This window comes from Pristiophorus japonicus, chromosome 6 (genome assembly GCF_044704955.1).
Source record: "Pristiophorus japonicus isolate sPriJap1 chromosome 6, sPriJap1.hap1, whole genome shotgun sequence".
NCBI classification, from domain to species: Eukaryota; Metazoa; Chordata; class Chondrichthyes; family Pristiophoridae; genus Pristiophorus; species Pristiophorus japonicus.
The window spans coordinates 137,723,577-137,740,550 of record NC_091982.1 but is presented as its reverse complement, the minus strand read 5'-3'; the positions used below and the strand labels follow the sequence as shown (position 1 = coordinate 137,740,550).

The 16,974-nt window shown below is 47.4% G+C and overlaps 1 protein-coding gene across 1 annotated transcript in view; it reads left to right on the top strand.

Annotated features, from left to right (window-relative positions):
* Positions 1-16,974, top strand: part of LOC139265786 (ephrin type-B receptor 1) — a 605,412-nt gene that overhangs the window by 565,031 nt on the left and 23,407 nt on the right. The window contains exons 13-14 of the mRNA XM_070883211.1: positions 5,020-5,169; positions 12,692-12,885. Of these exons, the coding sequence (XP_070739312.1) occupies positions 5,020-5,169; positions 12,692-12,885 (344 nt within the window). The remainder of the gene's footprint in view (positions 1-5,019; positions 5,170-12,691; positions 12,886-16,974) is intronic.

Here is a 16,974-nt window from a genome sequence, read left to right as displayed (position 1 = left end):
CTGTGCTTGATTTCTGCATGCTCTCGGCGACGAGACTCGAGGTACTCAGCACTTTCTCCACTTACCACACACCTGTCCTGGTGACAGATCGCTAAACCACACTCCTTTCCTGATTGAAAACTCAGATTTGAGAACTACATTAAAGTATTTCTGAAAATGTTTTGAACCTGGGGACAAAGTTGTGTTTGAGATATTCAGTAGAAAAGCCAGCAATACTTACGCCATCATAATGGCAATGCTGTCTGCATAGATTTTTTTACATTTTAACAACCCTTAGGGACATGTCGTCAGAAATGTTAATGTGAACTGCAACTCACAAGTGTGGTTATGGAGTTCTTTCTATTGTGAAATCAGAACAATAATGTAGAATTGTTGATATCGTCCCTCGTATGTCCGTCTTAGTGAGACGTTCGATCACCTTTGTTGCTCATTAGCAGCCCTCTTTAGATCTGAACACTTCATTACTTTTTAAATGAACTAATTGCTCTGAGTTGACTTGAAAGCATAAACTACCCTCCTCTTGCTTTTGATATCAGTATCTCTGCATCGTAGTGTGCCAGACATTGGATTATCCTTGAATGTGATTAGAATCAGAAGGCAATAATCAAGATGCAAAGCCATACCCGGTGACTGACAGCCCACAGAGGGCACAACTGAATATCCTCCAGTGCTGCGATGTAGAGCTGGCGTTACAAGTAGTGAAGGACATGCCATCCATATTATATTAGGGCCCCCGGAATCCGCCTACCTAGACACAACTGGTATCACTCAGCTACATTTCAATCTGAAAGGCAAATTTTTAACTCCAACTTGACACAAAACACGTGTTATAATATAAAAGCCCTACTATCATTCTGTGCTTCAAGAGAGTGATTGACAGCAGGATGAGGGACGTGTTAATCAACAGCTACTTTCTAACACAGCGACTCATGGGGAGACTGGAGCCTTTGTGTCTTAGATTTCCATTGCAAATCGCACCTTCCATCTCGCTAATAATTAAGAACACACTGTTGTTCTTTAGAAATGGTTTTTGGACGGCAGGTTTTTTTCCTCCATATTTCATAACCTAATCAGCCCAGGAATTCTGTCGCTGGGTTTAATTACCACAGACATGAAGGCACGGGCTAGTGTTACTGTGCTGTGCTCCCTGTAGTATTTCACATTACTGAGGGGGACAGAGCATTCGCGTGGAACCCATTATCCTGCATGTTCCAGATTGCTACAAAACAGCAAGCAGACTTTTGAAGTTTTGAGGCCTTGTAATGTGCACTGGATTTTGAGTTTGTCCATAAATCATTACAGATTGCTCCCTGATATGAATTTGCTCCAGTAACATTGTGAATATTAATCCTCTCAAGTATGAGGCCCATGTCTTATATGTGCCTCGATGGACAGTAACTGCTCAGAGCCACTGCCAGCACCGAAAGGGACAAACACAGTCCAGGCTACCCACAATCTGTCATCATCATCATAGGCAGTCCCTCGGAATCGAGAAAGACTTGTTTCCACTCAAAAATGAGTCCTTAGGTGACTGAACAGTCCAATATGAGAGCCACAGACTCTGTCACAGGTGGGACAGATAGTCGTTGAGGGAAGGGGTGGGTGGGACAGGTTTGCTGCATGCTCATTCCGCTTGATTTCTGCATGCTCTCGGCGATGAGACTCGAGATGCTCAGCACCCTCCCAGATGCACTTCCTCCACTTAGGGTGGTCTTTGGCCAGGGACTCCCAGGTGTCAGTAGGTATGTTACACTTTATCAGGGAGACTTCGAGGGTGTCCTGGTAATGTTTCCTCTGCCCACCTTTGGCTCGTTTGCCATGAAGGAGTTCCGAGCAGAGCGCTTGCTTTGGGCCTGTATTCACTGGAGTTTAGAAGGATGAGAGGGGATCTCATAGAAACATATAAAATTCTGACGGGACTGGACAGGTGAGATGTAGGAAGAATGTTCCCAATGTCGGGGAAGTCCAGAACCAGGGGACACAATCTAAGGATGAGGGGTAAGCCATTTAGGACTGAGATGAGGAGAAATTTCTTCACTCAGAGAGTTGTTAACCTGTGGAATTTCCTGCCGCAGAGAGTTGTTGATGCCAGTTCATTGGATATATTCAAGAGGGAGTTAGATATGGCCCTTACGGCTAAAGGGATCAAGAGGTATGGAGAGAAAGCAGGAAGGGGTACTGAGGTGAATGATCAGCCATGATCTTATTGAATGGTGGTCAGGCTCGAAGAGCCGAATGGCCTACTCCTGCACCTATTTTCTATGTCTTGTGTCTGGCATGTGAACAATGTGGCCTGCCCAGTGGAGCTGATCAAGTGTGGTCAGTGCTTTAATATCTGTAATCAAATATTGGAAGACTCGCTATGAGCAATGCCACAGGACATCTGTGAGTAAATATATTAAACAGATACTAGAGAATGAGTTCAAGGCTGTGATCAAGTCAAGGGCTGGGAATAGCACTTGACCCCGGAAGGACCCAGTTGGCAGAGGGGTCGGATGGTCTGAAGACAATAAACACAAGGAGGACTGCACCTTTTGATCTTCAACTCTCTTGCCTCCACTACCTCCGCGGGTTTGTGAACAGACTTTTCTGAGCCCAATTCGTGGCTCCCTCAATGCAATTAATTACCTTTGGGATCTGCACAAACAGTCCCAATTCAGTGATTTTGCTGGCTACATTTCTGAATCATCTTGCACAGCACCGACCATGAGACTCAGGAGATCAGTGCTGTGATGAAAAGCTGTTTTTTTTTTCCCCATTTAAACAAAGGTGCAGAGGTTAATAGGGATTAATTTATACGAATGTTAAGCATTTTTCTAACTCCTTCCCACAGGGCTAACTGTTTCGCGCAGATAGCTTGCAACACTTGATCATGGTTGTATCACTTCCCCTTTTTACATCCAATTATGCTGCAAGCTTATACCCAAAGTGTACACAGATACCAGAGGACCACACCACCACAATGGCACAGTTAGCATTTCTTATCCTTACTCCACTCTGCAAGCTAATGATTCACTCTGGGGCACAGTACTGCTCTTCAGGGTGTCTTCCAACTGGTTATTCTCAGTGGGTGAGCCATGACAGTGTGAAAGAAAGACTTGGATTTATATAGCGCCTTTCATGACCACCGGACGTCTCAAAGCGCTTTACAGCCAATGAAGTACTTTTGGAGTGTAGTCACTGTTGTAATGTGAGAAATGCATCAGCTAATTAGCGCTCAGCAAGCTCCCACAAATAGCAATGTGATAATGACCAGGTAATCTGTTCTTGTTATGTTGATTGAGGGATAAATATTGGCCAGGACACCAGGGATAACTCCCCTGCTCTTCAAAATAGTGCCTTGGGATCGTTTACATCCACCTGAGAAAGCAGGTTTAATGTCTCTTCTGAACGACAGCACCTCCGCTAGTGCAGCACTCCCTCAGTACTGCACTGGAGCATCAAACTGGATTTTTGTGCTCAAATCCCTGGAGTGGGACTTGAACCCACAACTTTCTGACTCTGAGGCGAGGGTTAACCCACTGAGCCACGGCTGACACTGTGAAGCTGAGTCCAACCTTTTCTTCCATACACATGTCTGTTAAGTAAAAGGCACTGGGCGATGAACAAGAACAGGATGTTGGATTCCCCTCCCTACCCTTCTCCCCCGCGGCCATGAGGACAGTTATCATGCTCCCTCCAATTCTTCCCTTTGCTCAAATCTGCCAACACAGCGCAGCCCTGGGATTGAATGTGGAGCTAGTATTGGGTCAGTCCCACTCATCCAAAGGTTAGCACCTTCAACTGAGCAGCCACACATCAGTATTACACCAGATGGTCAGCCTAGATTGGTACTTGGAGATCCTGGAGTGAGCCTTGAACCCACAGCCAGCTGGCACTGTCAAGCAAGCCAATGCTTAAACCCAGTGTATTGCTCCGACCATTGTTTTGGTAAAGGAGAAGTTTGCTATTTGCTGCAGTCTAATGCCCAATGCATAAGAACATAAGAAATAGGAGCAGGAGTAGGCCCCTCGAGTCTGCTCCACCATTTAATACGATCATGGCTGATCCGATCATGGACTCAGGTCCACTTCCTGCCCGCTCTCCATAACCCCTTATTCCCTTATCGGTTAAACATCCTTCTGCTCTCCATGTGCCTGAGGTTACAATCCCAAACCCACTGATGCGATGAAAGTATCTCACTCGCTGACAGCTGGAGATGGATTTGGGAGGATTCGTTTCCTCGGGCAGTTTCTATTGGGCACAGGATCACAGTACAGTACTCCTACACGAATTGTTTCTAACTTCAGCAATATCACTCGGAGGAGGCTTAAGGATGGCTAGTGTGGGAACACTGGTGGTTAGGACTTGCTCTTTGGCACTCAGGCAGATTGTTGGGACAGGAAGCTTTAGCCTGTGTTTAACTCTGGATCTACCTTATCTGAGAGCGCTTGCTGGGTGTAAAAAGGTCAGAACGTTCTCCATTTTTCAGCCTTGACAACCTTCAACAGGAGGAGTGGTAAAAGACTTTCATTTATATAGCGCCTTTCACGGCCTCAGGACGTCCCAAAGCGCTTCACAGCCCATGCACTACTTTTGAAGTATAGTCACTGTTGTAATATAGGAAAAGCAGCCAATCTGCGCACAGCAAGCTCCCACAAACAGCAAAAATATAATCAGTTTCAGTGCTGTTAATTGAGGGATCAATATTGGTCAGGACACTGAGGAGAATTCCCCAGCGCTTCTTCTAAATAGTGCCATGGAATGATTTACCTCCACCTGAGAGGGCAGACAGGACCTCGGTTTAACATCGCGTCTGAAAGAAGGCACCTCCGACAGTGCAGCACTAGAATGTGAGCCTAGATTATGGACGAAAATCTTTGGAGTGGGACTTGAACCCATGACTTCTGATTCCAAAATGCAGGTGTTGCCCACTGAGCCACGGCTAATGCAGCGAAGTTGCCGCTGCCTCTTTACATAAAGAATCACTATGGCAGCAAATTGAGAGACTAACAGGACTGTCATTAACCGTTTGTACAGGGCGGAAAGATTCCCGTGCGATGGACTGCGCCAGAGGCAATTGCGTATCGCAAGTTCACTTCAGCCAGCGACGTGTGGAGTTATGGAATTGTCATGTGGGAAGTGATGTCGTTCGGAGAGAGACCTTACTGGGACATGTCAAATCAGGACGTAAGTACATACATTGGAAAGTATGAGTTTTTCTGATCCTTATTTAATGCAAGCCCAAAAATATCAGAAATTACTTTTGGAATTGGATAAAAGGAAAAATGTTGACTGATGAAAATTAAATTCGAACAGAAAATGCTGGAACTACACCACAGGTTAACCAACGGGTGAACGAGCAGGACTAGTCCATGCTTCAACTGCCCCATTGATCAGAATAACCACAGACGAATGCTACAGCAGGCAGAATTCGCTTGGCTTTCTCCTTCACAAGCTGACTGGCCCGCTACGCATTTCCAACATTTTCTGTTTCTTATTTACACCTCAATACTCTTTATTCCAAACTGCTCTGAGTTGGTACTGAGTGAAATAGTGTGAACTTTCTGTGGAAGTCTATGTTTGAGAACAGGTCAAATCTTCATCACAAATGTAAACTGTGGGCCGGCTCTGGGCGGGTGAGGTGAGTTGGAAAGTCACCCGTTGCTGCAGAAATAAGGCCCGGCCTCTTTTAATTCTCAGCCCTTGTTAACAAGCCAACTGTCCAACTCCACCTGTTGGCATCAGAGAGGATTGGAAAGGAGATTCTGGGATAGTTTCACAGGAGGGAAGGGTGGGAGGTAGCAGATGGAGGGAGGGGAGTCCATGGCAGGCGGAGGCTATGGGACGGATTTTCAGCTCCTCACCGCACGGTTTTTCACCCCGGAGCAGCAGCAATGGCGGGGGTGAGGTGTTCTAGGTAGGCAGTCAGCCTCCAGCGCCCCGCGGCGATCCTCAGGTCGGGTTGGAAGAGCTGCGCCCGGTGTGCAACGCCCCTGGTTGTGACACCGGCGCGAGTTTTGATTCTTGCCTGACCCGTCCGCCCTGCAGTGTGCCCTACACTGACCTCCTAAAGTAAGTGTGATTATTTTTTTTTAAAATTATTTTTGCAATTTGTGTTGTGGTAGCATGGGCAATGTATTGGAAATATTTTTGTGGCTTTTTAAAGTTTTTCCCCTCCCCCCCCCCCCCAAGGCGTCTCTGGGAGCGCTCCTGGCCCGGCGGTTTAGTTTGGGAATTTCCCATGCTAACACCCCGAGGGAGGTATACAATGCTTCCCTTAGCGCTGTGACACCTGACTCACGGCCCAGCTGTCCAATGTTACTGACTGAGGCGCAAACTGTTCCCCGGGCGCAAACTTTACCGCCCAGCCGCCATTACAACTCCGAAATCAGCACAGCTGAAAATCCAGCCCATGGGGGGCGCAGGGGAACCACCCTGCTCCTGCAGATCCCCACAAAGAAAGTAACATCCGACCTTTCAGGGTATCTTCATGTCCCGACCCTACTCTGAGCAGCTGCAGCCTCGTACAAATGCCGCAGCAACTCCCCCCACTCAGATCTGAGTTAAAGTTACTGTTGGGGCCTACATAGGAAGTCCCTCGGAATGGAGGAAGACTTGCTTCCACTCCCAAAGTGAGTTCTTTGATGGCCGAACAGTCCGATACGAGAGCCACAGACCCTGTTACAGGTGGGACAGACATTGGGGCCCCATGTTGGGACCCCATGACATCATCGGACCCCTGACCTGCATATTTGAAGAAGGACTAGCTAGGGAATTTGAATATAGGAGCAGGGAGGTCTTACTGCAGTTGTACAGGGCCTTAGTGAGGCCTCACCTGGAATATTGTGTTCAGTTTTGGTCTCCTAGTCTGAGGAAGGACGTTCTTGCTATTCAGGGAGTGCAGCGAAGGTTCACCAGACTGATTCCAGGGATGGCTGGGCTGTCATATGAGGAAAGACTGGATCACCTGGGCCTTTATTCACTGGCGTTTAGAAGGCTGAGAGGGGATCTCATAGAAACATATAAGATTCTGACTGGACTGGACAGGTTAGATGCGGGAAGAATGTTCTCGATGTTGGGGAAGTCCAGAACCAGGGGACATAGTCTAAGGATAAGGGGTAGGCCATTTAGGGCTGAGATAAGGAGAAACTTCTTCACTCAGAGAGTTGTTGACCTGTGGAATTCCCTGCCGCAGAGAGTTGTTGTTGCCAGTTCATTGGATATATTCAAGAGGGAGTTAGATATGGCCTTTATGGTTAAGGGGATCAAGGGGTATGGAGAGAAAGCAGGAAAGGGGTACTGAAGGAATGATCAGCCATGATCTTATTGAATGGCGGTGCAGGCTCGAAGGGCCGAATGGCCTACTCCTGCACCTATTTTCTATATTTCTATGTTTCTATGACCCCACATGTACGTCACCTGCTCAGAAGAGCAAGTTAAAATCAGTATTTAACTGCAAGCCCGTTCTCCGCTGGGCAGGTAAGGTTAATATCCCCCGTGAATTCTATCGTGAATCCTACTTCACGAGAGAGTGTAGTGTGAATTGTATGCCCACGTAAACAGTGCACGTGATTTTGTGGCAATATTCTCCATAACTATATTCATATTTTATTCCCCTTTAATTGGTGTCCTTTGTTTTTTTTTGAGAGTGCATGAGATAACTGGGATTGAAGTAATCTCTTTGTCTTGATCAGCACAGTGGTGCTGCTGTGAATAATAACAAATTGATTAGTAGCTAATGAGCTTTGATTAGCTATTAGCTTTTTGCTATGTGAGCTCCTCAGATTTCAAGCAGATGTTGTGGGTCGCATCGCACCTTGGCAACTCCGAGGCTGTGGATCCTGCCTGCAGTGCCTGCGTCTCCGACAGATGCTGGCGCCCAGTGGGTTGTCCGAGACTTTGAGCTGTAACTTTCAGCTGTTGATGCCTAAGAAAGGCCTAAGAAAGATATTTTCTCAATGTTGAGAAACAAGGAACTGTGGAGCTGCAGAGGAGTCCCAAGTACACAAATCATTTAAAGCAAAGTGGGTGGGCAATGCCCCCCTTGAGTTCCGTGTAGCCACTCAACGCTCTGCAGCTCCCGCGCAGCTGGCTCACCGACTTTTAAATAGGAAAGAACGCGCATGCCTGGTATTTTGGATAGGCCGCGCAGCCCCTTAAAGGGGCCAAAAATAGATTAAAGGAAGCATTGTGGATAGATACAAAATGGCTAAAGGAATGTTGGCCTTTATTACAAAAGGGTTGGATTATTAAGTTATACTTCAGTTGTCACCATAGGCGGTCCCTCGAGCGGGGGTGACTTGCTTCCACGAGCGTTCACAGATGTTTCAATGAAGCACCCGATGTTCCACTCCTGAACTCCAACTGAAGGGTGGAAGATGCCTGTGTGTGGATTTTTTCAACGTGTGGTGGCCATTGCACACCAGCCACCACACGGGCTTGACAGAGCTAGGTCTTGGTCCAGTGGAAAGGGTTAACCAAGACAACTGGAGACCTGCTCTGCCGCACAGACCTAGTGCGCACACATATCGCAGTGTGGGCTGGCCCGTGCTGCCCCTGGGCCCTCGCCTCGTCTGGGCTCCGTACTTTAGTTGTACAGATGTTGTCAGACCCCATCTGGAGTGCTGTGTTCAGTTCTGGGCACCACACCTCAGGATGGATATAATGGCCACAGAGAGCCTGCAGCACAGGTTCACCAGAATTACACCAGGGCTTCGGGGGTTAAATTATGAGAACAGGTTGCATAAAAGTATATTCTCATCAGTGTAGAAAATTGATGGCTGATCTGATTAAGATAATGAAAACATTAAAAGGATTCGATGGATAGATATGGAGAATCTATTTCCTTTGGTGGGGGAATCAAGAATGGATCCATAACCCCCTGAGATGTCTATGCTCCTCTAATTCTGCCCTCCTGAGCATCCCTGATTGTAATCGCTCAACCATTGGTGGTCCTGCCTTCAGTTGCCTAGGCCCTAAGCTCTGCAACTCCCTCCCTAAACCTCTCCGCCTCTCTACCTCTCTTTCCTCCTTCAAGACGCTCCTTAAAACTTACCTCTTTGACCAAGCTTTTGGTCACCTGCGCTAACTTCTACTTATGCGGCTCAGTGCCAAATTTTTATTGCATAATACTCCTGTGAAGCGCCTTGGGACGTTTCACTACGTTAAAGGTGCTATATAAATGCAAGTTGTTGTTGATGAGGGGAAATAATCTGAATCCCTCCAGCTTGCTTCACCATTGAGTTAGACCATGGATGATCTGCACTTCAATTCCATTTACCCATTAGTCCACATTCCTTCATATCCTTACCTCACAAAAATCTATCGGTCTCTGTCTTGAAAACTCCAATGGGTCTTCGGCATCCACAGCCTTTTGGGAGAAAGTGCTTCCTGATCCCCCTCCCCCTCCGAAAGGCCTCGCTCTAATCTAATTGAATATCTATGGAAGAATCAATTTCAGATTGGTCAGATCTCTGAACCCAGTATCTACACATCCCCAGCTTGTGGTAATCATTACCATCCAGTCTTGTGTTTTACCCCTCGATTGGCACATTAGAATTAAATCATTTCAGATGATATACATTATGACATCCCTGGCAGTCAGTCGGTGCTAAATGCTCTGCACTAGAGCTGTTTAACACACAACACAATGTCTGTGTCTGACAGAAAAATAAAAGCAGTTATTTTCAGCTGGAAAGTATTTTTGACATCTATCAGCCAGCGAGTCTTAATGTAGTTCAAATGTTAAATTCACAGTACTCCTGTTGTTAGTCAATCACGTTTGGTTTGAAGGCACAGTAGGTCAAATGTATATAAAATCTTTGAATAACTTCGCCCCCCTCAAGAGTCATTCACCAACTCTGCTGCTTAGCAATAATCAGCTTAAAAATAATTATTCCGAGCATTAATAGGTTACTTCACTTTTTCTGAACATTTATTTTTGTTTCAACACTTGGTTTTGATGAGGGCCTCAGGAGGGCTGGTGAGAAGGAATTATTGAATCTGACAACCCGAGAGATCAGAAGCTTTGAGTGAATATGGAAATCAGCCTCACTCCCCCATCCACGCTAGAAGGATCTATCCCTCAAACAAGTACTTGGGTTTTAATCAACAGGGAAAAACACAAGGACATTAAGGCTCAGTACAGTTGCTGTTTAAGGTCAATGGACAGTGGCGTTTGACAAGAATTAAAGCCAGTTCTCCGTCTTGTATTAATTCACCTGCTTTTTCAGAAATTTACCACTCAACGCAACCCAGCGTCGGTGTGTTTAATTTCCTCCAGTTAAAACATTTGTACAGGCAACTCTCGATTATCCGGGTCCCTCGGGGATTGGGCTATTCCGGGTAAACGATTTTTCCGTTAGGGTGAGTCTACATTTATAAGTTAAAACTTTAATGAATCAATACAATCAGCTACAAACAGTAACAAAAGATGGACATTACCAGCATGTATGTACAGGTTCTGAGCCTGGAACCTGGTGCCGGCTCTGCCCCCGTTCCCAACGTCAGCAGTGGTCGCGAGAGACAGCGGCTGCAGCAGCACACACACACACACACACACACACACACACGCACACACACACGCACACACACACGCACACACACGCACACACACACACACACACACACACGCACACACACACACACACACACACACACACACACACGCACACACACACACACACGCACACACACACGCACACACACACGCACGCACACACACACACACACACGCACACACACACACACACACACACGCACACACACACACACACACGCACACACACACACACACACACACGCACACACACACACACACACACACACACACACGCACACACACACACACACACACACACACGCACACACACACACACAGCAAAGGAAGGGCAGAGGAGGGTGATTTTTACATTGAGTGAGAGAGAGTGTGTGCGAGTGTGAGAGAGAGAGAATGAGCAAATACAAATGAGCACAGTGTTTGGAAGGAGATTTTTCCAAATTATTTGGAGCTGTCTTTTCACTTGTTAGCAACAGAATTTTAAATCCCGTTACAACGGCTTCCCGTTGGATCCGTGTACGGATAATCGAGAGTTGCCTGTGTATTATCCTTGTGTATGCTATTTTAACATATAAATGGAGTCATGACAGTGGTAAAATTGCACTCAAAGAAATTTTATACACAGATGTTAACTGTTTTAATCTTTCCACTCTTGTTCTTCCTAAGCTCCGTTATGCATGCTCTTCCACCTCGCTATACAATAACAATTTGCATTCATTTAGCGCCTTTAATATAGTAAAAAATCCCAAAGCGCTTCACAGCAGCGTTATCAAACAAGAAAGCTGAACCACTTAAGGAGATATTAGGACAGGTGACCAAATGCTTGGCCAAAGAGGTTGGTTTTAAGGAGCGACTTAAAGGAGGAGAGAGAGATAGAGAGGCAGAGAGGTTTAGAGAGGGAATTCCAGAGCTTGGGGTCCAGGCAGCTGAAGGCACGGCCGCCGATGATTGAGCGATGGAAATCGGGGATGCGCAAGAGGGCAGAATTGAAGGAGCACAGATATCTCAGAGGGGTGTAGGGCTGGAGGAGATTACAGAGATAGGGAGGGGCGAGGGCCATGGAAGGATTTGAAAACAAGAATTAGAATTTTAAAATTGAGGCGTTCAGGGACCGGGAGCCAATGTAGATCAGCGAGCATGGGTGATGGGTGAATGGGACTTGGTATGAATTAGGATACGGGCAGCAGAACCTTGGATCAGCTGAAGGTTATAGAGGGTGGAAGATGGGAGGTTGGTCAGAAGAGCTTTGGAATAATCGAGTCTGGAGATAATAAAGGTATGGATGAGGGATTCATATAGGCTGAGGCCGGGGCGGATATGAAATATTATAGAGGTAAAAGTAGGCAGTCTTAGTGACGGAGAGGATATACGGCCATTGTTCAAATCAAAATTTTCACACTATCTCCTACTCCAATTCATTCTTCTCCAGCAACTCCTTAGCTCCTTCAGTCACCCCTTCTGCTGCAATCTGTATTCAAACCCTGGCTCCCCATCAGCTATCTGTAACTTCCTGATTGATCACATTTTGTTTCCCTACACCAGACCTATATGGATGAGCACGTCCATTTGGCATATTATAGCTTACCCACCCTGCTCTATCTGTGAATCCATTCCATCATCATCATAGGCAGTCCCTCGAAATCGAGGAAGACTTGTTTCCACTGCTGAAGTGAGTTCTTTGGTGGCTAAACAGTCCAATACGAGATCCAGAGACCCTGTCACAGGTGGGACAGACATTCGTCGAGGGAAGGGGTAGGTGGGACTGGTTTGCTGCACGCTCCTTCTGCTGCCTGCGCTTGACCTCTTCACGCTCTCACCACATTTAAAAAATACTTGGATGTGTACGTAAAGTGCTGTAACAGGGCTGCAGACCTAGAGCTGGAAAGTGGAATTAGGCTGGGTAGCTCTTGTTCGGCCGGCACGAACACGATGGGCCGAAATGGCCTCCTTCCGTGCTGTAAACTTCTATGATTCTATGATGTGCTTTCCTTTCTAGTGATAGGTAACATCAGTGAGGAGTCACTGGGATAATTCCACCTGATAGATTCTTTTTACCAAACGTTAATGTGAAGAAAACTCAATACCTGTGCTATTTGTTTGTAAACTACTTCATAATCCGCTGTTTCTTTATGTATATTTCTGTACTTTCAGGTCATCAACGCTATTGAGCAGGATTATCGCCTCCCGCCGCCCATGGACTGCCCAGCCACCCTGCACCAGCTCATGCTAGACTGCTGGCAGAAAGATCGCAATTCCAGGCCCAAGTTCGCCCAGAACGTCAACACTTTAGACAAAATGATTCGCAATCCTGCCAGCCTCAAGACCATGGCCACCATCACCGCAGTGTAGGCTTCTATTGTCTTCTCAGTCGCGTGTCCGGTCATCGTCGCATTCTCGCCCGGTTTATTCCGCCTCTTATAGTCAAATCCTCAAATGGCCTGGGGTCCCTGGCAATGGCACTGTGCGCGAGGTTTTAGGCTGACTCCTGCCAGGGGGTAGATTCTCAACTTTACCGCAGATTTCCCTCCCTGCGCATCGCCCAGGTGGTAACGAGGAAATTCTACCCCAAGACACTTGGTTCGCACTTGTAGTGAGGAAATGTCCTGTAATTTTCCACATGTAAGGCAGAAGGGCATATAAAGACCGCGTGAAGTACGCACTGTTGTGTATGAAGAGACTAAGAGATATGGGGCTGGATTTTCAGTTCTGTTCATCTCTGCTCAATGGCAGCGGGGCGGTAACGTTTGTGCTCGGAAACAGTTTGCAATATTCGTCAGCTAAGGGAGGCGTTGCACACCTGTCTTAGGGCTCTAGGCCGGCTGAGCTAAACAGCCGGCCTCGGAATGCTCTAAAAGAGGCCTGAGGGGGTGGGGGAGGGGCAAACCTGTACTTCCTATGGGGAGTGAAGGTGCAAAGTGGGTAGATCACACCTGGGGGCAGTGTGGGGGAGAGAGCAGAGACCCCAGAATATCAAGCTCTCTGTAAGCTCTCTGATACAGCACGTGATGTAGTTTCACACCCACATTTGCATGGAAAAGAGTACCAGCCATGGATCAGTTGGTAGCACTCTCACCTTGGAATCTGAAGGTTGTGGGTTCAAGTCTTGCTCCAGACACTTGAGCCCATAATCCCAGCTGACACTCCAGTGCACTACAGAGGGAGTGTTGCATTATCGGGGGTGCCATCTTTTGGGTGAGACGTCAAAGTGAGGTTCTGTCTGCACTTCCAGGTGGATGTAAAAGATCCCATGGCTCTATTCAAAGAAGACCAGGGGTGTTTACCCCGGTGTCCTGGCCAATATTTATCGCGAACAGATTATCTGGTCATCATCACATTGCTGTTTGTGTGGGAGGTTGTTGTATGCAAAATCATCATCATAGGCAGTCCCTCTGAATCGAGGAAGACTTGCTTCCACTCCCAAAGTGAGTTCTTTGATAGCTGAATAGTCCGATACAAGAGCCACAGACCCTGTTACAGGTGGGACAGACATTCGTCGAGGGAAGCTGTCGGTGGGGCTGGTTTTCCGCGTGCTCCTTCCGCTGCCTACGCCTGACCTCTTCATGCTCTTTGCGCTGAGACTCGAAGAGCTCAACGCCCTCCCGGATGTACTTTCTCCATCTCGGGCGGTCTGCGGCCAGGGTCTCTCAGATGTCCGTGGTGATGTTGCACTTTACCAGGGAGGCTTTGAGGGTGTCCTTATAACGTTCCCGTTGTCCTCCTTTGGCTCGTTTACCATGAAGGAGCTCCGCATAAAGCATTTGAATCTCACATCTGGCATGTGAACTATGTGGCCTGCCCAGCGAAGCTGATCGAGTGTGGTCAGTGCTTCAATACTGGGGATGTTAGCCTGGTCGAGGACACTGATGTTGGTATGCCTATCCTCCCAGGGGATTTGCAGGGTCTTGAGGTGCCTTCTATACATCGTCCATGCCTCAGATCCATACAGGAGGCCGGGTATTACTACAGCCCTGTAGACCATGAGTCTGCCGTATTTCCCACATTCCAGCAGTGACCACACCCCTAAAGTGCTGAATTGACTGTAAAGCCCTTTGGGATTTATTGAGATCATGAAATGTGTTGTATAATGCAAGTTCTTTCTTTTTAAACTCTGTGACACTCTACTATGCTGTATATTACACAGAGTCACCGAGAATCTACAGGTCCGAAACAGGCCCGTGGCCCAAGTGGCCTATGTTAGTGTTTATACACCATATGAGCCTCCTCACATTCTAATGGTCTCTTCCCACACCGTTTCCCGCCCCCCCCACACCCCCAATATCCCTCTGTTCCTTTCTCACGTATGTCCGTGTCAAGCCTCTCCACTTCCCCCTCCTCCTTTAAGACCTTCTTTAAAATCCCCTTTTTGACCGAGCTTTGGATCACACAATGAGGGGAAATTTAACCCCCAAATACCGCGGTGTGTGTTTGGGATGTTGAAATTTGAACATTCTCAAACCCGACCCCACCCCGCCTCGAGCACACCCACTCCCGGTTTTAACGGGGGCGGGGCGGAGTGCAGGCAGCCAACCTGCCCCCAGGAGGTACGTTGCTGATTTAAATACTTTAATGAGGTTATGTGGCTCGGATTTTATCTCTCTTCTTGCTTTAATGCGGGCTGGGTTTCCCAGGATTCAGGAAATCACAGAATCATCAAAATTTACAGCACGGAAGTGGGCGGCCCATCGTGTCCGTGCCGGCCGACCGAGAGCTACCCAGCCTAATCCCACTTTCCAGCTCTTGGTACGTAGCCCTGTAGGTTACGGCACCTCAAGTGTACATCCAGGTACTTTTTAAATGTGGTGAGGGTTTCTGCCTCCACCACCCTTTCAGGCAGTGAGTTCCAGACCCCCACCATCCTCTGGGTGAAGACATTTCCACTCAAATCCTCTCTAAACCTTCCAACAATTACTTTAAATCTATTGACCCCTCTGCTAAGGGAAATAGGTCCTTCCTCGCGACTCTATCTAGGTCCCTCATAATTTTATACACCCTCAATCAAGTCTCCCCTCAGCCTCCTCTGTTTCAAACAAAACAACCACAGCCTATCCAATCTTTCCTCATCGTTAAAATGCTCCATTTCCGGCAACATGCTTGTAAATCTCCTCTGCACCCTCTCTCATGCACTCACATCCTTCCTGTAATGTGGTGACCAGAACTGCACGCAGTACTCCAGCTGTGGCCTAACCAGTTTTATACAGTTCAAGCATAACCTCCCTGCTCTTATATTCTGTGCCTCGGCCAATAAAGGCAAGTCTTCTTAACCACCTTATCTACCTGGCCTGCTACCTTCAGGGATTTGTGGATCTGCACTCCATGGTCCCTTTGTTGCTCTACACTGCTCAGTGACCTACCATTTAATGTGTATTCCCTTTCCTTATTAACTCTCCCACACTTCTCCGGATTGAATTCCATTTGCCACTGTTCTGCCCACCTGACAAGTTCATTGATATCTTCCTGCAGTCTACAGCTTTCTTCTTCATTATCAACCACACAGTCAATTTTAGTATCATCTACAAACTTCTTAATCATACCCTCTACATTCAAGTCTAAATGAGATTCAGTTTGCAAAATCTGGTATACAGGAAGACCGCTCTCGATGGCTCGCTTCTCCTTCTTTGATCATCCTCTCTGGCCTTCTTCCAATTGAAGCGTGCTGCTGTGTTGTATGTCTCACCTCCTTCGGTAAGTACTTTGCCAATACTGCGTGTGTGCCAGGAGGAGCATTCGTGCTTACCCCTGCTTCCTCAAGTTAACCTGCTTCCCCCGTCTGTGTTCGGCCTCCCCTCTGCGATCAGTGACCCCCGATCTGTCTCCGACCACCTCGCCATAATCTCCCGTCCCTCTCCCACGCTATACCCAAATCCCACCCCGGTTATCCCTACTCCGAGCAGCGGGAATCCCACCTGATCCTGGGCTGCGACCTCTTCCGCAATGTTCCCCGCGCAACAGGGAGCCAAGCCCATCAATCAGCCTGGCTTCCGGCCAGGGCACCTACCCACAAAATAATGCACGCCATTGAGTTAAAACTCCTCGGCATTGGGGGAAACCTCCAGAACTCCTCTCCCAGCTTGGAAATCCCACCCCAGTAATTATCGGAGCTGTGTTTCTGTGAGACATATTGCCCGCTATAAGGCAGGAAGAAGGGCAGAGAGAATCATAAATGAAGTTGGAGGGAGCCAGCGGGAGTAGTCCTGTACGCCAGATTCTGCCAACTGACTCGGATTGTTGCAGGTTTAACCGGTTGGAGAGCTCAGCCTTTGACGAACTGCATGGAGCACCCCAGTATGGTGTGTGCATCAAATTTAAAATTTCCATTCCCTTGTGTTAAAATCTATCCATGGCCTTACCCCTTCCCATCTCTGTATCCTTCTCCTCCAGCCCTACAAAACCAATATCAGAATAGGTAAATTCAAATTTCCTTTCCAGCGCATTTT